At 42.3% G+C, this 20364-nt stretch overlaps 1 protein-coding gene across 32 annotated transcripts in view; it reads right to left on the reverse strand.

The window, feature by feature from the left end:
* R3HDM2 (R3H domain containing 2) overlaps positions 1–20364 on the reverse strand; it is a 158649-nt gene that overhangs the window by 26137 nt on the left and 112148 nt on the right. For 22 of the 32 annotated variants that reach the window (XM_043446931.1, XM_043446920.1, XM_043446930.1 and 19 more), the window contains 11 exons: positions 18289–18488; positions 12366–12407; positions 10157–10243; positions 9500–9626; positions 8432–8510; positions 7715–7774; positions 7014–7154; positions 6485–6593; positions 3636–3731; positions 725–756; positions 573–626 (listed from right to left, as the gene is read on the reverse strand). In XM_043446931.1, coding sequence (XP_043302866.1) covers positions 573–626; positions 725–756; positions 3636–3731; positions 6485–6593; positions 7014–7154; positions 7715–7774; positions 8432–8510; positions 9500–9626; positions 10157–10243; positions 12366–12407; positions 18289–18453 — 992 coding nt within the window. In that variant the 5' untranslated portion in view covers positions 18454–18488. The remainder of the gene's footprint in view (positions 1–572; positions 627–724; positions 757–3635; positions 3732–6484; positions 6594–7013; positions 7155–7714; positions 7775–8431; positions 8511–9499; positions 9627–10156; positions 10244–12365; positions 12408–18288; positions 18489–20364) is intronic. The other 10 variants (XM_043446946.1, XM_043446940.1, XM_043446942.1 and 7 more) reach the window with 3 other exon arrangements.

The raw sequence follows: 20364 nt of genomic DNA on the forward strand, positions 1-20364 counted from the left end.
TTTCCATAGATTTGGAAAAGGCAGCCAAAAGACATCTGTTCTTTTACCTTCATATGCTTCCCTTGTGGCTCAGCTGGTAAAGAATTCACCTGCAATGCAGGAGACCTGGGTTTGATCCCTGGGTTGGGAAGATCCCCTAGAAAAGGGAAAGGCCACCCACTCCAGTATTCTGGCGTGGAGAATTCCAGGGACTGTATAGTCCATGGGGTTGCAAAGAGTCAGACATGACTGAGTGACTTTCACTTTCAAATATATGCTGAAATCCTCCAAAAATGCTCAGTTTCAGCAAACTTCTGAAATAGAGCAGTACCTATCCTAAACATACTTATTTGGTCCCCTTCGCCACCTATCCAGGACTTACAACGAAATCAGCAACAATAAAAGTAAAGTCATTGAGCACTAGCCATTTTTTTAAATGGGGAAAATATCCAATGTTGCAAAAACCACAAACTGACTTATTCCACAAGCAGCCATGCATGGAGCAAACTTACTCCGCTGAAAAGATACAGCAAAACAAAATTAAAAAAACAAACAAACAAAAACAAAGAGAGAGAGAGACCACACAGAGGTACCTAAAAATCTGCCTTCTCTTGTGAGAGCTAGAAGAAAAGGCTTCTTTGGAGAGTCTGTTGGTTAACATCAAAGAAAAGCATCATTACAGGATTATATTAACCTCACTGACAAAGCTCAATGAGAAGCAGGGAACATGCTAAGTGGTACTAACCTGATGTCATTTAGATATCCGTTCTGGCCAGTCTAGGTGAAGGGGAGAAAACGGAAAATAACTTATAAGAAAACAGCATGGCATAACCAAAAAGGGTGTCCATGATGCTATGAATACCCAAGGTCCTCAAACCGAGCTCACCCCCCAGCAGGGAGAGCGGGAGCAGGGACAGGATGACCCACACCCACACACCCCATCTGACTTCTCACCTTTAATGGGGAAGCGCATTCAGAGTTTTTAGCCTTCCCACAGAGTGTTAAAAAGAGAGGTCAATGAAGGTAGGAGTATGGAAAGGAGGAAGAGGAAAGTATTAACCTAACTATTAATTCCTTTTTAGTTCTAAATTTATTCTCTCTATAGGTAAGCTGAGCATAATAACTGGTGTGCTTGGTCCTAAAGAGTATTCAAAGAAAGGGAAAAGGGAGAGAAGAGAAAAAAATTTAGTTTTTTTAGAAATCACCCTCAGTGACTATCCCATTTCTGTCCTCTACACTGTGGCCAAAATGAAAGACTTTCTGACCTGACACCCAAGGAGAGTAAGAGATGGGGAAGCAGAGCCTAGAAAAAGTGAGGAAATTAACAGCCTGAAACACTCCTTTTGGGGATCATTTCCTGACAAAGCCACTGAGCTGAGTCAAGTGAGCGTTAAGGTGGACTCCCAAGCCTTGGAAAAACGCACGGAGAGTGTCCAGCTGCTGAGCACGGGGGCCTTCGTGCGGAGCAGAGCCTGAGCGGGGCAGCTTTCCCAAACACAGCCCAGCTCCAGAGAAGGCTGTAGCAGCAGCATTTCCATCCAAACACCCTTCTTGCCACTTCCCTTTCTTTTTGGACTGCCTCTTCCTCCCCTCTGCGGCAACCCACAACTCCACCCTTAAATCAGTTCCCTTTGACTGGTCAGGTTCTTTCCTCTCCACATGGGAATCTTTGGCACATAGTAGGCTTTGGCCATTTCCCCCTGCCTAGACCTTTCGAGATTCCTGATGCCTCTACCACAGCAAGAGTTAGGATGTGTTAAAAAGAAAATGATAAATCCATAAGGATTTAACAAAGAGTACACATATTAGTAGAGGCTTCCGAGACTAGATATCAGAGAGAAAGGAGAGAAGAGCTTCCTCTGTTATGGCATATAGACACACCCCACGGTTGTACACAATGAGCCCTAGCAGCCCATGAGGAGTTACTTCTGCTTTCAGAATGGCTGCGCGAACGGCTTGGCGCTGTGGAACAGTCATTTTCCACGTGTCAGTGAAGCAGAGGGGTACATCACAGGGGGCTATGCTATGACGCCACGGGAACTTCTTAATGTAAAAAGCCCAGAGCAGAGCAAGCTATTGAGAGGTGGTTTACTTAAGGGGCTAAGAGCGTGGACTCTGGAGCCAAGGACTGCCTGAATTCAAACATCGGGTCTTTCACTAAATAGTGGTGTGATTAGAGGTTACTTAACCTCTTCATGCCTCAGTCCCTCATTTCTAAAATGAGGAAGATAACGTAACCTATCACATAGGCCTAGTGTAAAGATTAAATAAATTTATGTGTGAAAAGTGTTAATAAGGACAGGGTCTGAAAGATAATAAGCACTATATGAACGTTTGCTATTAACTTCCACCACTGTGCCCTGTCCACAACTCAGGGTCATCGCCAGCTGCAGCCATGTACAAATGACCACTCTCCTAGCATTCCACTCAACTGATTTTCAGATAAGTTAGAAAAACTCTCTCTGGGTCACAGTTGGATAATTGGGAGGATGGGTTTTCCTGACTCAGAATGGAAGGCCACATAACATAAGAAGAGTCCTTCTCCTCAGACTGTAGGCCAGAAGGTTTGCTGTGTATCTGACCACAGTGAGGCTCCTTGGAACAACTGTGTCTTCCAAGACAATGGAACAAGTTCACAGAGGAGTTCAGTTTTTTATAAGTTAGAGACAATGTTTTTCTGAGCTAGGTGATGATGAGAAGATACGTTGCTTTTTGTTTTTTGTTTTTTTTTGTCTTGATGAGGGAGAGTGAGGAAGTGGGAGGGGAGCAGTGTGCATCTAAGTATTGATTAGAACTGACCATCTTTTGATGACAAAGGGAGGCTGGCTCTTCTTCGTTTGTTAATTTGACTGTAAGATGGTGCTGCTATCTGGATCGTATATTTTCTGGAGATTTGTTTCTCTCTTGCCTTTCCTGAATTCCTCCTATACGTCTGTTCAGTCTGGTAGGAAAGGCCACCAGACACAGGGACACCAAGCATATCTGATACGGTCCACAGTTTTTAAGAATAAAGTTGCCCATAACAACTCATGTTGCCTTTTGGTCCATGGAGCAGGCCTATTCTAAGAAACAAGGTAAGGAATACAGGAAGAAAGAGACTTCCTACTCAGGTCAAGACTGTGCGCAACAGTGAGTGCACCCTCTGTGCGTGTGGAATGTGGAGCTCAGAGAATGGATGCCACATCTGTGCTCTGATAATCACCAACAGTGCCTAAAAATGAGCCAGAACAAACAAGATGAATGTATATAGGCTGTGTGAACACTAAGTCTTCCACTTAGAAGCAAAGACGCCTAAAATAGATAGTGGAAGTGAAAGAGGGTAAGCGGGAGGAGGGTTTGACAGGCAAGATCCAGGGCCCTTCCGTAAGCCCTGCCAAAACCATTTCTATTTTCAGTCTAATCAAATCTACCAAATTCAGCCACTCCATTTGTTCTCTTTATAGGCCATATGCATTAACGATAATATGAATAAAAATCTGCAGCTTCCTAATAAGCTACATTTAATTTTAGAGATCAAATATGGGGCTGGCTGATGTTGGTTAAAAACAAAATCAGAAAAAAACAACAAAACATTTATGGAGGGTTCATTCCATTCACAGTTCCAAAGATTAAGAGCTAAAAGCTAGGGGCTGACAACTCTCAGAAGCTACACTTACCTCTCGGGCAAATATTCTCTCTCGGACCCTTTGATATTCCTCCTCTCTCTCTTCTATTGACTTGCTCCTCCTTCCATCCTGCAATGGAACTCTGATCTAGATCGATGAGCAGAATTAAGCTAGTTAAGTTCTCCTCGTACTGCAAGCTCACTGCACACCAGCAAGGAAGAGAAACCGGGAGAGTTTATAGTTGCCATCAAAAAAATGGAAAAAAAAAGAAATAAAATTTCCAGTGTTGGACAGGTTTCACTGGGTACATCTGACCATGCAGTTTGGGAGATCAGGTTTTCTGGATGGTTGGGGCCTCACCAGCTCCCCACCCCCCCAACCAGAGTATCAAGAACAATAACTTTGGATAAGGATTAGGTTGCTTCCTTATGTAGTAGGGTACTCTCCAGTCAGTAAGGATGAAGAGACTAGCCCACGGAATAAACAGCATTGCTTTGGAGGGAAAGCAAGGGATAGGAGGAAGCTAGAAAGGGAGAAGAGACAGGCATTTACCAGAGCTAAATTTGGAAGAGTTTTTACAGAACCAGCACTTGACCTTATTCCTTCTTTAGTCACTGATGCCATGGCCTGTAGATCCAAGTCACACAGAGCTCAGCAAAGAGGGCCTTGCAAGTGAAAGCCCAAGGGCGAAGCTAAACTCAGAGCTTAAGCATTTTTTCTCATCTTAACTACAGCTACTGGAGGGAGGGAAAGAGTGAGAGCTTACAGAAATATACAGTAGAAAGAGAACACAGTAACACAAAGAAGAAAAGAGAAAGAAAAGGAGAACAGAAAGAAGGATGGACAGAGAAGGAACAGACAAACGAGGTATGGTAGAGAAAAGGGAGAAGTACAGTGATAGAAAGATAAGAAGGAAATAGAGGACAGAGAACCTTACATTCTTTGAAAAATGTAGTGAGGTGACCAGAGGGGATGGCTGGGCAGACCACCACCTCTGCGAGCCTGCCACCCCACTTTCCACCACCATCCTTTCCCCTCTTAGCCTGGGAGTTGTGAGCACTGTCCTGGGTAGGATGTTACAGAATGTCTTTTTTCCATACTGCTCTTGAAGGCAAAGTGTTCTGAGGGAGGTAAGTCATCAAATGCATGTCATCAGGTTATAAAAGATTCTGACCTTCAGTCCAGAGGCTTTTAAAGTTTCAGATGAAGCAACCAAGGAGACCACTGGTCTAGGCTGATCTTCCTGATCTTCACCAATTGCCAGAAGTATGCATAATTTCAGGAGAATCGACTTTTGACTAGACGTAGTTCTCACTAGCCTAAAGAACCTAAACTCTACTAAACGTCCTTTTTACCAACCCCAGCCAAGGAGATACAGGACTTTAAGTGCTGCACTGTCCTTAGCCCCTAGCGCTGGTTAACCAGTGGCAGAACAGATAGAGCATAATGGGCTTTGAGGTCAGGCAGAATCTCAGCTCTGCTACCTCCAAGTAATGTCACTGGCAACTAACTCAACATTTCCTAGCTCAGTTTAAAACGGGGCTAATAATCCCCATTTAGACTGGGTTTGTGGAGAGGATTAAATGAGATAATGAATATAATGTATTTAGAACAGAGGCTAGCAGAGGGAAAACACTCAATGAAATAGCAATTACTGTGTTTATTATTAATATCACAGACAGAAAGTGCATAGAGCCTACCCTATTATGGATCAAGCCTGAAGCCGAGAGATGAAAAGTTCACGGTAGGGAGAGATTCCATCCCACCCCAATGTGCCTCTAGGCCTGAATAATTCCTGATCCACAGAAAAGGGGTTTTGGGAAAATGGAGAGAAGGGCATCAGGATGGAAAGGCTCTTTCTCGTTTTTAAATTTTATTTGTCTTTTGTATGTTTCATTATTTTCAATCAGACCCAGCATGTTTGTCCACAATAGATAATGGCACTTTTCTCAAAAGGACTCCCTCAAATACTCAAGTAGCAAGCAGGAAAAGTCCTGGTCTCAGGACCAGACAATATTGAGAGGAAACTAAGTTTGACTCTAGAGGTAAGATATTATCAGAGTTATCATGGATTAGCAAGGCTAGTTATTGGCTTTACCCCACCAAATTATTTAAACTGTAATCCAGGTTCTCTACCTAACCTCCTTTGGAGGCCAAGCAGAAGCAGACCGGATCTTAACCCCATATAAGGCTAGGAAGCTAACTCCAAATAATCACTATCTGAAGGATGTGCTAGAAGTCAGGGCAAAAGCCAGGCCCATAAATGAAGGGATGGGGCAGACTTTTCACTTCTCATTCCCACAGGAGTGGATCAAAATGGGGATACTGCCTGAGGTTTCAAGCATCAAAAGCCAAACTGACTCACTCACCTTGCTGGAAGGAGTTGGGAAAAGAATAAAGGGTTTGCAGAAAGGGATCAGAAACACCTTTACAAGTGGGTAAATCAGATAACAATTTTCCCAGTTCAAGGCTAGCTCTGAGACAGGAAGAGTGCAAGTGGGATAAAAGTAGCTTTGGGTGGTTCCCAAAGAAATTCCTAACTATTAAAGAAAAAAAGAATGGAGCCATCAGTTGAATCAAGGCTGAAGCAGGGAGGGACCTTGCTTTGTCCCAAAATGAAGTGGAGTTAGAAGTCAGTGGCAGAACCAGGGAGTTCCAGGCCAAATGAGAAAACCCAGCAAACCTCAGCACCATGTCACTCTGGGGCTAAGAGGGTGGCATTTAGCTCAACACGTGTACTTAATCCTCAACATTAAGCTAAAGCCCACTCAGTGTAGCTCAAGAGTCTCCTTCCACACTAAGATATTTTGAGTTTTCTCCATCCCACAAAAACTCTTCTCCCTTCCCAGTTTCTCTTACTGCAATCTCTCTGTATAGACCCAACCCTTTCCAGTCTTCACCTGGTTATCATCTCGGTCCATACTGGCATCATCTCTCTTAAGAATGAATCTCTGTTGAAATTCTGTATTCTTCTCATCCTTTATATGTTCTGAGAATCTCTGTTCAGGGCTGGGATTGGGAGAGAAATGTGGAAGGAAGGGAAGAAAGACTCTTCTGTTAGGAAGCAGACCTATACAGTTCCCTTAAATTCCACAACTCCCACCCAGGAGATTTCTGAAGTCAGGCATTCCAAAAGTCATGTGAAAGTTTTAAAGAAATCCTCAAGGACTGTTCTTTATACATCTATACAACTTACCTTCTTCCACAGTTATTCCTATTCTATCACTAAAGGTGAAGAGAGCCAGGGGCCAGTCTTCACAAAATGCCAATGCCTCTAGAATCTATCTCTTCAAAAAGAGTAGAAATTGATAATATAACCTACCCACTCCCTTCACTGTTCCCTCTCCAGAAAGAGAAATCCTGCATCTTCCTCTCCCACCCCAGAGCTATCCTAGGAAAGCTTTCCCAATCTGTGGTTTCCTCCCTTACATTCTTGTGTTACTGGTTTTGTTGATGATGACAGCTTTTCCAGTTTGATCTACATTGTGGTCCATCCCAAAATAGGCAGCTACCCGGTGTAATAGCATCCGGTGATATGAGGTCATCTGAGGGAACTTCTTGAACTGGTTGCTGCAGGGAAACCCAGGGGGGAAAAGTGAAATAAGAACAAATAACAGCCAACTGTAATTTTTCTTACAAGTGTTGAAAGTGGAGAAATTCCTAGGAGACATTATTATAAGGAAGATAGATATTTACTCAGTGGTAACCAAACAAGTTCTCTCAGCCTTATCTATAGTATTGTGTAGATCCCTCTGACCCACTATCTTCATTAAGACTGCTCCTTAGACAAAAAGCCCTAGGTCTCACCCATCTGGATGATATTCTACAAAGAAAAAAGGGAGAAACTTAGGAAGAGTGAAATATGGGACAAAGGCTAGCTGCTGAAAAGATATAAATATTTTTCAACTCAAGTCTAAGTGATAATTTAAAAACTTGATTTAGTTTCCACACATTTACATTTTGATCCATTGTGATTACTTCTTCCCAACTCCTCCTGGTTCCTAGGGAGTTATTACTTCAAAATTCAGACTTTAAGGGAACGATAAAAGAAGGATATCCTTAAATTTTACCTAAATTTCTTTCCAGTACCCCCTCCCACCTCTAAGGTGTATTTCATTCAAGTAACTTACTTGTTGTCATTAATAAAGTCCAGAATCTCCTGTTCTAATTTTAGCAGCATCATTCTGTCCCTGTTTAAAAAAGATTAAAACAAAGCAAAACAAAAGGCAGCCCTCCCACAGACATTGAAACAGGACTGAAAACACAACCTGCTCACTATAGATGCTTAGGGAGGGGACAAACCCAAACTCCAGGAGTGGATCAAAAATGCACAGGCTGCCAACCTCACTACCCTGTCTTATGTTACTTTAAAAAAAAAAATCAAACCTCCTAATCATGTCCTCTGTTTCCCTTATCAGAAACCTAATTCTGTTGGCAGTCACAGTCATACAAACACATACTTTATACTTATACTAATCGTAATTCTACACTCCATCCAGTTATTTATAGAATTTTTAAACAAGTATGATTTAGCTTTGTTACAATCAATTCTTTTTTCTTCTGTACTTTTTAATTGTATTCTTAAGCCTTTATATTTCTTTGTCTGCATTCTTCTTCCACAGAATTTTTCTCAACTCTTCTGAAAGCAGAAATCTCAATATAAGGGTATTCTGAATCCCTCCACAGAATATAAAACTACTTTGGAGAGAGAGAAATGGTGGTGGGGGGTGTAGGGGAAATGGGCATCCCAGACTCTAATAACAGAGACATTCTGAGGAGCTACTTGGCTTCTTGGGTATTCTGCTGATCCCGGCCCCTTTCCCCCTTCCATCAAATCATGTTATTACCTTGGGTTCTTTTTCAGTGTATTTACAAGAAATTCATGTAGGTCTATTCCAGTGGAGTCCGTATATTCTTGGCTGGAATCTAGAACACCACAATGAAATAAATTTGAAATAAATGAAACTGCTTTGTATGATATTTAACCCCAAGCAGAAGCCTACAATCTGATCAGAAGACATAAGAGGAAAAGTAGAATCAAACTTCAGGAGTTTTAGCTTAAAATGAGAGTAACCTTGAATTACCAGCCTCTCAAAATTTCCCATGATAATGACAGAAGGTGGAATCTGGGTCACAGTGTTATATTCATATTACCTTGCCATCAGTAAGTATTTACCAAATGGTCAAACCAAAACAAAGGCTTTATTCTAGTTAAAGAAAATAAATTCTAGGTAAGGTCAGACAGGGCTGAATTTTCCAGAACATCAGCAAATATATTCAAATGGTGATTATTTATATGTTTATATTTGCTTATAAAATTTTAATACTACGATTGCCTTTTCCCTCTTAATTATCGTTTAAAAAATTTGTTTTTGGCTATACCACATGGCTTGTGGGATCTTAGTTCCTTGACCAGGGATCAAATCTGGGCCCATGGCAGTGAAAGAGTTGAGTCTTAGTGACTGGACTGCCAGGGAATTCCCTCCATTTCTATGGACCATGTCTTTTTGCTACCAGCCTAAGAAGTTAAAACCAAAGAGAGCTTAATAATTACATGCAAGTTTAATTATTAAAAAAATCACTGAGCATCTCCAAACCAAACTATAAATGGTACTGAATCTGCTACCAGTGATAATCCATCACTATTTATTCCAAAAGCAAGAATAAAATCAGAGTTGACTACAATGTCCTCCCACTATGGGTAGCCCAATGTTAACAAAGTAGCTCTCTGTCAGCCCTTAAGGCAGAGCTGGATAAAGCAGCAAAGAAAGTAACCTACTTAGGCACCTCCCCAACAAGGATGAAGTCAGCAGGGCACCGTACACTGTTGGGCCAATACGGCCAGTGGGGAGAGGGGAGGACAGGGCGCTGCAGGGCCAGGCCTGGGACAGGTGAGGAAGGGGGAAAGTCCTCACCTCTAGACAGCATCCTCCTCGGGACCTTTTCTTTGTTTTTGTCCTTGTCTTCCTTTTCAGAGACATCCTTTGTAGACTTTTCTTCCTCCTTGTCAGAGGGGCAGCTGATGTGCAATTGAATTATATCCTTGGACAAGGGGAAAGAGAAATATAATCAAAAGGGAAAACAATTAACTCTCCTGTAGCTCCTTTAAAATCTAAAAGAAAGCAAATCTTAGGGTGACAGCATTGTATTACAAACAAGAATATTTTAATTAAATTGTTTTAGCTTTTGTTCTACCAATAAGGTAGAGGCCAGTCCTTTCTGCCAATAATCACAGCCTACTCTTTGGAGAGCTCAAGTTATGCTGGCTGTTTCTGGCATAAGAATTAGAATGGAAATGGTTCTAACCACCAGAGGGAAAGGTGTGGTTGGGAAAACGTGATCCAGCCCTGGAATCTCCTCGCCTGCATCATCCTGGGTGGTCCAGGTGTGAAGACCTACACTTCACGCTCTCACTCATGGCACTTTACTGCGACAGCTTGTTGTGAAGCTTTTTCTACCCCGATTTCCAAGCCTAATGTTGATGCCATGGCTGTGACCCCACCGTTCAGCAAACAACCGCCAAACTCAAGAGCGACAAACTCAAGCGACACCGACTCTTAGAAAGGACCCACCTGGGTTTCCAGCGGCCCGTCAGCAAACGGAGCGGACGACTCCTCACACACCGCCAGGCTGCGCACCAATTTCAGCTTGGAATTAGACTGAAAAAAAAAAAAAATATATATATATATATATACACACACACACACCACACACACACACACACACACACACACACACACACACACACTCCCTCGGGGAACATTTGGAATTCTTTCCGCTGAATAAAGGGCATCCTCTTTGGTTCTCTTAGTTGCTGCTTCCATGAAAGAGGGTTTTTTTTCCTTCTTCAAACAGGTCCTTCTCATCCATTCCTGATCCACTTGAAAGAGAATTCTCTTGCTTACAGCAGTAGATGTACAACAGCAAAACGACTACTTGTGGCTAGACGGCAGGAAGCCACCTTGCTCAGCCCCCGTCGCGCGAGCGCGGCGCCCCAACGCTAGACTTGGACGCTGGCTGAGAGCGCACAGCAGCAAAGCGTGGGAGAAAGACCAGATTTAAGAGCCGGAAGTCCCAGCTTCAACTTCTGGTTCAAACCATGAGATACGTGGCCCTCAGCCAACTACCTGACCTCTCTGGATCCTCTTTTTTTTCTCACAATGAAAAGGGGATAGAAATGCCTAAATTCTTGTGAGAATTATATAAAATATGCAAACATATGTACCATAAATAGTGTTTAGCATACAGTAGACAACAAATGCGAAATGACTCTAAACCTGAGGTGGCAACGTAATGGGGAAAAGTGTCTAAGAAAAAAGTAAAGAGAAAGAAAACTTTCTAACACTTGGGGTTCAGTGTAATAAAGAACTAATCCACTTGGTTTATTTATGCTACCTGGAGAATCCCCAAAAGATCTGAAATTCACTCAATAAATCACTGCTCCTTCAGGGACCTCCAAAGTAAAAAATTATAGTGACTCATTAAAAATCTACCTATAAACATTTATTGAGAGTTCTTATAATAAAACAAAAGTTTACAGTAAACACAAAAGCACAAATCACGGTATGTGTGTTTCAGGTTGTACAGTACAGTGACAAGGATTTCCAATCCTGAAGAACTGACTTTAAGCCTAGTTTTGCCACTTACTAATAAATGTCCTTTGTCAATCTCACTCAAACTCTATTAAACCCAAGTTTTCTCCTCTGTAAAATGGAGACAATAACTGTAGTAACTTTTTAAACTTATCTGTCTTATTTCAAAAAGTTTGGAGGAAGTGAAATAGCAGAAAATACCCTCTGGTTTGCTTTTTTTTTTTCCCCTTTATGAAGAGTGCCATGCGGCATACAGGATCCTAGTTCCCTGACCAAGTATCGAAGCTTCACCTCCTGCATTGGAAGTGTAGAGAATTAACCACTGGATCGCCAGGGAAATCTTGAACACCCTTTTTACTGTCAAGTCCATTACTTGTAGATTAGGCCATGGAAGGCAGTCCACAGAACCAATTTATCATACATCATAGTCTTCTTCAAACCCAAGCTACATACTGGCTGGGACAGTCCCAAATTCTACCATTATTTTTCTAGGGGAAAAGGGTGGACACCCTTAATTACTACTTCTGTTGACAATTCTTCCCAATGCAGGACAAGTTTAATATTTTACTGTTCCCTAATTAAAATTAAGAAGCTATCACACACTAACACCTATAGTCCTCCCTGATAACACTGCTTAAAGTAACCTGTGATGCGCTAATTTTACCATATATGGTTAAAGCGAACTGCCCCTCCCTGAACCAGCCCAAAAGGTGAACCAAATCAAAACAGAGCAAAGCCTCTATGTGTAGGACGTCCAAAAATGCTGAACCATTTTACTAACGAGGGAGGATTTATCTTACAGAAAATTCTCATGGCAAAAATCCCCAAAACTGTTGGGGGCAAAGTAAGAGAGCCAGAGATGAGCGGAGAAACTGACATTACAACAGAACCAGTATCAATCTGCTCAGGCTTTGTTTGTGGGAGGCTTTGGCTGGGTGTCCTTTCAGGTAACTGAAATAGACTAAAGATAACAGAGAAAAATAAAGCCAGACATTCCAACAGGATATATGTATATGAGCAATGCATATTTGTGATTATGTGTGTGTGTATGCATGTTCACAATTAGGGTACAAAGTATAGGCAAAAACCTCCACGTATGTATAACCTAAATGAACTAGGCATTCGTGGTGAGTCCACCTGCACGACGCACCAGTAGTAACACCACAAGTCACAGAGGAAGGGCTCTCACCTTGGCTCTTTTCCGGGCATGACCGTGGTTGGATGTCCGCCTCTGTTAGAAGGGGATTAGAAAATATTAAAGGTAGGGGAAATAAACACTTAAGTTAAAAGCAATACAAGTTTACAGAGAAAAAGCACTAACTTTAAAACCACTGTAACAGCCGAACTATGATGAGACCTGTTGCCATGGTTGTCCCCCAAGCCACACCTCTAGCGACTGTGACAGGGAGGGGACCTCAGGCCCCACAGACAAATCACTCACCACGAAGGCAGAAACAGAAAGACTGGCTGGCTGGCCTAGTACAGACTGTTAAAATTACTCTTGAATAAACCAGGGAATCCTCTGCTGATTAGCATCACTACCAGAGCATGACAAGCATTTCTTCCCCAAACTTTGCCAGCAGAAGCCTATGTAGCCCATGATGGATGTGAACGATGGCCCCTGAGTGGCAGTCACTGAGACCTCTAACTTCAGATGCTCCAAAGACCTGTTCCTGCGGCTGCAGAAATGGATGAAGGCTCTTCTCGGCAACTGCCTACTTCCTAGGATACGAGAGTTCTCCCCGTGCTAAGCTCCTCATGGTTGGCTCTTCCAGCCCGTTTGGGTCAGGGATATAAGATGGGACAGGATAAAAAAAAGGAGCATGGAAGATGTGGACAAGACCTCCAGAGCAATGGGAGGTAAAGAGAGTGAGTAAGGAGCAGGATAGAAGCTGAGGAAGATGAATGAGGGCCTGAGGTGGGATGAAGGGAAAAATGACTAATTAATTTATGAGGTTTCTGAATAGCTGAGAAGTCAGAATGGGGGCTCTGGAGAAGAGGCTGGGTAGGATTATGCATGATGCTTAGGGCTTCTAAGATGTTTGGAATGGAACTGTCACTGGGGTGTGGAGAGAACTGAGGCTGGTGGGTGGAGCAGGGGAAACAAGATGGAGGCAGAGTACCGGCACGGCTCTGGGTAGGTGAGGATTTCTCTTGGCTTTGTCCTCTTCACAGTTACCAAGTAACACTGCTACAGTGCAAAATGGAGCACTGGGAAGGTGGATGGAAAGAGTAAGAAATGACAGGGAATCTGGTCAGTGGCAAGACCTGTTACAGTAAGAGAACAGTCCAGGGATATGAAGCAGCATTTGTCACTATTTTTCAAATAAGTAGGAACATGCACAAGGCACAAACCAGAACAGTGCGTCTCCTTTCACACGCGTCCCCGGCGACCTGGGTCCCCCCCCCCAGGACCCACTAGCACTGAATTTCTTGTGATCTTTTCAGAGGCCTTTTATGTACCTATAAGTTTATTGTACATGTGTACACACACTTAAAAAAGAAAGGATATTGTACACACTGTCCTAAAGCTTACTTTTAAACTTTTCTTCAAGGATATACCTCCACAGAAGAGGTGCTGTTTTCCTGAGTGGCTCCATGGTATTCCTTTGTGCGGCCACACACCAAACCGTACCATTTAGGATGCTTCTCATGTTTGTTAGCATAAACAGCGCTTCAGTGACTATATCATTGAGTATACCTACAAATACTGTACAATCCATTTAAAATTTTTATACAGTATTGCTAAATTGCCCTTCAAAGAAGTTATACCAATTTCAGTCAGTTCAGTCGCTCAGTCATATCCAATTCTTTGTGACCTCATGGACTGCAGCTGCCAGGCTTCCCTGTCCATCACCAACTCTTGGAGCTTGCTCAAACTCATGTCCATCACTTTGGTGATGCCGTCCAACCATCTCATCCTCTGTCGTCCCCTTCTCCTCCTGCCTTCAATCTTTCCCAGCATCAGGGTCTTTTCAAATGAGTCAGTTCTTTGCATCAGGTGGCCAAAGTATTAGAGTTTCAGCTTCAGCATCAGTCCTTTCAATGAATATCCAGGACTGATTTCCTTTAGGATTGACTGGTTTGATCTCCTTGCAGTCCAAGGGACTCTCAAGAGTCTTCTCCAACACCACAGTTCAAATGCATCAATTCTTCAACGCTCAGCCTTCTTTATAGTCCAACTCTCACATCCATACATGACTACTGGAAAAACCATAGCTTTTTTTTTTAATTTTTTTATTTTTTATTTTTTTATTTTTTAAAACCATAGCTTTGACTAGACCGACCTTTGTTGGCAAAGTAATGTCTCTGCTTTTTAATATGCTATCTAGGTTGGTCATAGCTTTTCTTCCAAGGAGCAAGCGTCTTTTAATTTCATGGCTGCAGTCACCATCTGCAGTCATTTTGGAGCCCAATAAGATAAAGTCTGTCACTGTTTCCATTGTCTCTCCATCTATTTGCCATGGAGTGATGGGACCAGATGTCATGATCTTAGTTTTCTGAATGCTGATTTTTAAGCCAGCTTTTTCACGCTCCTCTTTCACTTTCATCAAGAGTCTCTTTAGTTCCTCTTCACTTTCTGCCATAAGGGTGGTGTCATCTGCATATCTGAGGTTATTGATATTTCTCCTGGCAGTCTTGATTCCAGCTTGTGCTTCATCCAGCCTGTCATTTCTCATGATGTACTCTGCATATAAGTTAAATAAGCAGGGTGACAATATACAGCCTTGACATACTCCTTTTCCTATTTGGAACCAGTCTGTTGTTCCATTTCTGGTTCTAACTGTTGCTTCTTGACCTGCATACAGATTTCTCAGGACGCAGGTCAGGTGGTCTGGTATTCCCACCTCTTCAAGAATTTTCCAGTTTATTGTGATCCACACAGTCAAAGGCTTTAGCATAATTAGTAAAGCAGTAGTAGATGTTTTTCTGGAACTCTCTTGCTTTTTTTATGATCCATTGGATGTTGGCAATTTGATCTCTGGTTCCTCTGCCTTTTCTAAATCCAGCTTGAACATCTGGAAGTTCATGGTTCACGTACTGTTGAAGCCTGGCTTGGAGAATTTTGAGCATTACTTTGCTGGCATGTGAGATGAGTGCAATTGTGTGGCAGTTTGAGCATTCTTTGGCATTGCCCTTCTTCGTGACTGGAATGAAAACTGACCTTTTCCAGTCCTGTGGCCACTGCTGAGTTTTCCAGATTTGCTGGCATATTGAGTGCAGCACTTTAACAGCATCATCTTTTAGGATTTGAAGTAGTTCAACTGGAATTCCATCACCTCCACTAGCTTTGTTTGTAGTGATGCTTCCCAAGGCCCACTTGACTTCACATTCCAGGATGTCTGGGTCTAGGTGAGTGATCACACCATCATGGTTATCTGGGTCATGAAGATCTTTTTTGTATAGTTCTGTGTATTTTTCTACCTCTTCTTAAGATCTTCTGTTTCTGTAAGGTCCATACCATTTCTATCCTTTATTGAGCCCATCTTTGCATGAAATGTTCCCTTGGTATCTCTAACTTTATAAATACCAATTTATAACTCTACAAAAATGTATAATCTGCCAATTTCTCAGAATGCATAATTTTCATTTAATAGTCAAATACATACCAAGGCCTAGTATGTATCAGACACCGTGCTACCTACTGGAGGATACAGAGATAAAAGACAGAAACCTTGTCAAAAAGGAACTCATGATTCTGCTGAAGAAGACAGACAAATGGACAATCACAACATAGGAGATTAAGTGCATTACAGAGGTACTTATGAAGTGCTACAGGAGTGCACATATCTAACTAAGACCTAGGAATTCACAAATTCACACGTTCATAAACAATGAGTGCCTGCAAGGAACTGTGTTGGGCCTTAGAGACCCAATGATGAGACTGAACCGACCCGGCAAAGGCCAGGGAAAGAACACCAAAGAGGGCGTTCTAGTTAGAGAAAGCATGTGTAAAAGCATGCTTTCTCCAAACTTTTCAGTTCCAATTTATAACAGGGACCAGGGAATCCATTAGGCTGAAGCACAGAATGCCGAGGTGGATGGATAGCAGGCTAAGGGCTAGGTGACAATATGCCATGCTGACAAATTTGGGACTTAGCCTAGGGCATGAAGAGACACAGAAAGTCTGAAGAGAATTAACACAATCAGATCGTTATCTCATAGCCATCTTTCTAAAGCAGTATGGTAGATGAGTCAGAGGGCATGACAAGTATAAAGGCAGAAAGCCTAGCTCAGTTCTTTAAAGGACCCACCTAAGAGTTCAGTATTTGTTACGTCAGGGCTTGCCCATTCTAAACTCAATTTCAGAACCTGTCTTACATAGCACTGTTTTCCTGCCAAAGATGTTCTGAATTCTAATTGCTGATTCCAAGAAAATGTCTCATACAGCACAAGTAATGAAAGTACCCTTTCCTCAAACTTTCCAGCTCCAATTCATAATATTCCAGAACAATATTGGAACGATACAGCTCTAATTCATAATAGGTACTCTCAGCATCAGTAAGATTCTTGGGGAGACTTAAGACTTGAGGGGAAGGTAAGAGAAAGAGCAAAATTTTTAGTGTTACTGAAGAGGAACACTGGTAGAGGGGAGAAGGCTTCTGAAGGGTGGCCAAGGGTGGCCAAGAGTGAAGCCTCTGCAGAAGGAGCAGGGGCTCCAGGAAACGGCAGCAGCAACTGAACCTGCGCTAGCAGCCACAAACGGAGTCTGAGGGCGGGCAGGTTCCCTCCCCAGCCTCCCACGCAACCTATCCGGACAGACACACAGGTGGCGACATTCTTAAACCAAGTGAGTATCCATAAGGCACATAAAACCTAGTCATCCTTTCTTTCCTGCCTATCTTCAAGAAGAACACACAACAGGAGTTCAGAGCACCACTTAAATCGTCTCCTGAGAACAGAGCAACTTGGACCCAAAGTTCACTTTATTATCGTCCATGTGACATGACAGCACATAATTAAATATTCAACACTCATCTGTCCTGAGGATTTAAAATTCATTATTGGTATCAGTGGAAACTAAAAGTAGAGCTGCAACAGTGGCAGACTGTCTCCACAAACTCTGGAAGGATGGGTGGGGAATGACAACTCACATGCAAAAAGATAATGGAAAGAAAAGCAGCCATGACAGAGGTCTGGCGAACTGTAAGAGGAAAAACAGTAGAAAGGGCAGGCAGCATCTAGAGAACAAAATATTTCAGAGAGTTGTCTGATTTTAATTTAATTTATCTCTTCGTGTTGTTGCTGTCTTAATCTTAAAGACAAGGCCTAGGTGAACTGGTTGTCAAGAAAAATTATGCTTCAAGTTTCCAGACCCTCAAAATGCTATTGCTACTGTTGTTTGAACTACCTACCTACAGTTAACAGTCTACCTCCCAGGCATATAATAAGGACCAGTCTCACCCCTGGGCAAGAAGGAAAGGATTTATGCCATTTCGGCTTGGGTAACAGAGGAAACTAGTTGTAACCACGAGGAAGAGAACTGGAACAGGTAAGCTGGAGAAGGCTCAGAGTCCGGGCTGGCGGGGCACCAAAAAGGAGCCCTGGAAGCAGCCCGGCTGGCCACCTCCTGCCCTCGTGTCTGCACTGCAGGGCGAATCTGGATGGAAAACAACACGGCAATCAAAGAATAAAATTCTTCTCATGCACGCTTACCAAGCGGCAAGTTCAGAGACTATTTCTGACCCAGAAAATACTGACTGCTTTAACACAACCAGAATACGAATTTAACACTGTATAAAGCCAGGCAGTTCTCATTTCAAGAGTTTTATTATAAACCATTTTATGACATCAAATATCACTATATAGTTTATTTATTTTTTTTTCTTTTTTTTTAATTTTTTGATCATTAAAAAATATCAAAATGTAGCAAGAACCAATGTTACTAAGGTCCTAACAGATTAGGGATTTCATTCTGTTTTCCTTGAACTTCATTGTGGACTCTATGACAAAAAGTGGAAGAGATATTTCTTGAGAGCTGAAGTTCGGCTTTTAGGGAGATTCAAATGTCTGTATAAGTGACTGGCTTCCTATAGATCCCCAATACTACTCATAAGGACACTTCTGTTTTGCTGAAAAGAATGCACATAGGATGCACTTCTAATCCTTACCTGTGTCTCCTGACGCAAACTGGTATCTTCACTCTCTTTCTCAATTTCTTCCTTGCTTGGAGTCTTAGATATAAACTTGTTTTTGTTTACAGATTCTTCCACCAGCTTTTTTTCCGATTCTTTCATTATTTCCAGGGTCTCTTGAGTAGTGTTGCTGTTAGACATCTTCTTCAATAGAATACAGTAGCCTCTATGGACTCCTAAAAAAACATGAAATGCATTACACAGGAGTTGTGCATCTGTACTTAATACACGTAAAAGACTAGCATTCCACACAGAAGCCTACAACAGCCTTCCTATAACCCAGTGTAGGTTCTTTGACAAATGCTGCCCCTAGATTATCTAATTTCTTTTTTTTTTTTTTTTTTAAACTTTGGGGTGTGGTGTGTGAGTAGCTCAGTCATGTCCAACTCTTTGCGACCGCATGGACTGACTATAGCACCTGCCAGGCTCCTCTGTCCATGGGATTCTTCAGGCAGGAATAAAGGAGTGGGTAGCCATTCCCTTCTCCAGGGGATCTTCCAGACCCAGGGATCAAATGCAGGTCTCTTGAGGTAAAACTGACATAAATTTCATATATTTAAAATGTACTAGGAGAAGGAAATGGCAACCCACCCCAGCATTCTTGCCTGGAGAATCCCATGGACAGAGGAGCCTGGCAGGCTATAGCCAGCCCATGGGGTCACAGGAGTCAGACATGATTTAGCGACTAAACCATCACCATAGGAATTCTCTGGCAGTCCAATGATTAGGACTCCACATTTTCACTGCTGAGGGCCCAGGTTCAATCCCTGGTAGGGAATTAAGATCCTGCAAGCCGCGTGGTACAGCCAAAAAAAATGTACAATTTGATGAATCATGAAACTTGCATACATTTGTGAAACATCATCACAGTCAAAATAGTGGGCATACTACAAAAGCTTCCTCCTGCTCCTTTATAAGCCCGTCCTCCCCATATTCCCAGCCAACCACTGTCACTACAGTTCTGTCTCCATTTTCTAGAATTTTACATCATACATTATATGGATTCTTTTACTCAGCATAATTATTGTGAGAGTCACCAGGATTCAGTTCTAAAGCAAGGCAGTATAAAGTCCCCTGGGCATTTTATTTGCCCTCCCCTGTTCCCTCCAGAAATTTGCTCACATTTTCAGCTTGAGCACTTCACAGGGTTAACTCAACAGACTCTTCGGAAAGGAGGAAAATATAAAGGTCTATTCAGTACCAGAGAAGATCACTCTTCTTTCCCAAGGGAGAACTCCTACAGCTACCATACACCACAACACTGTTAACAACTTCAAGTGTCTCCTCCTTCAAAGAGCAGCAAAACCAGACAATGTTCACAGAATCTTAAATGCTTTCTTTTATCTTAAGCAAACTGAAAAGGCAAGAAGAGTTTGTAGTCATCTGCTCTTCAGAAAGACTGGGCCTCTCCCTGGAGGAAGGGAGAATCTTTGCTTTGCTATTCACTATTTGAGTTCAGTCACTTTACTGCGTCCCAAAGACACAGAGATTTATACTGCAGGGGTTGTAGCTCTTGTCACTTGCTACAGCTACCTGGGAAATCCTGTAATAAGGTCAACATAGTAATCTCAGCACATATTCAGAAACAAGCTGATGCTCTATACAGAGATTCATGTTCTCAGCAACTGTTGAAGTCAAACATGCTTAGCTCCAACAATGGTTTATAACAGAAGCTGCTCCTTACGTGGACTACTGACTGTACTTGAATCCCAAATAATTCTTTCCCCTCTTTAAAAAGATAAGACTGGAAACCCTCTCAGATGTCATATCTCTTGGCATGTGACCCTAGAAACTAAGCTAAACAAACAGAAGTGCTTCAAGAAAATTGCCATGCCAGACATTTTTTCCTCCTTCAAATCAGTTTCAAGGATAAGACCCAGAAGGTTCTTAAGAAGCATGTGTAACCTCAACTTGGCATAAATTTGTCCCCAAGATGATTGCTCTGTTCACCTTTTGGCAGCTCCTGAGCAGCTGCCTGGAGACTTAGTTTAAAAGGCCAGAGTCACTCATACAATCAGTCATACAGCTGAATTTAAAGATGAAAAACACTGG

This window comes from Cervus canadensis, chromosome 25 (assembly GCF_019320065.1).
Source record: "Cervus canadensis isolate Bull #8, Minnesota chromosome 25, ASM1932006v1, whole genome shotgun sequence".
Classification (NCBI taxonomy): Eukaryota; Metazoa; Chordata; class Mammalia; order Artiodactyla; family Cervidae; genus Cervus; species Cervus canadensis.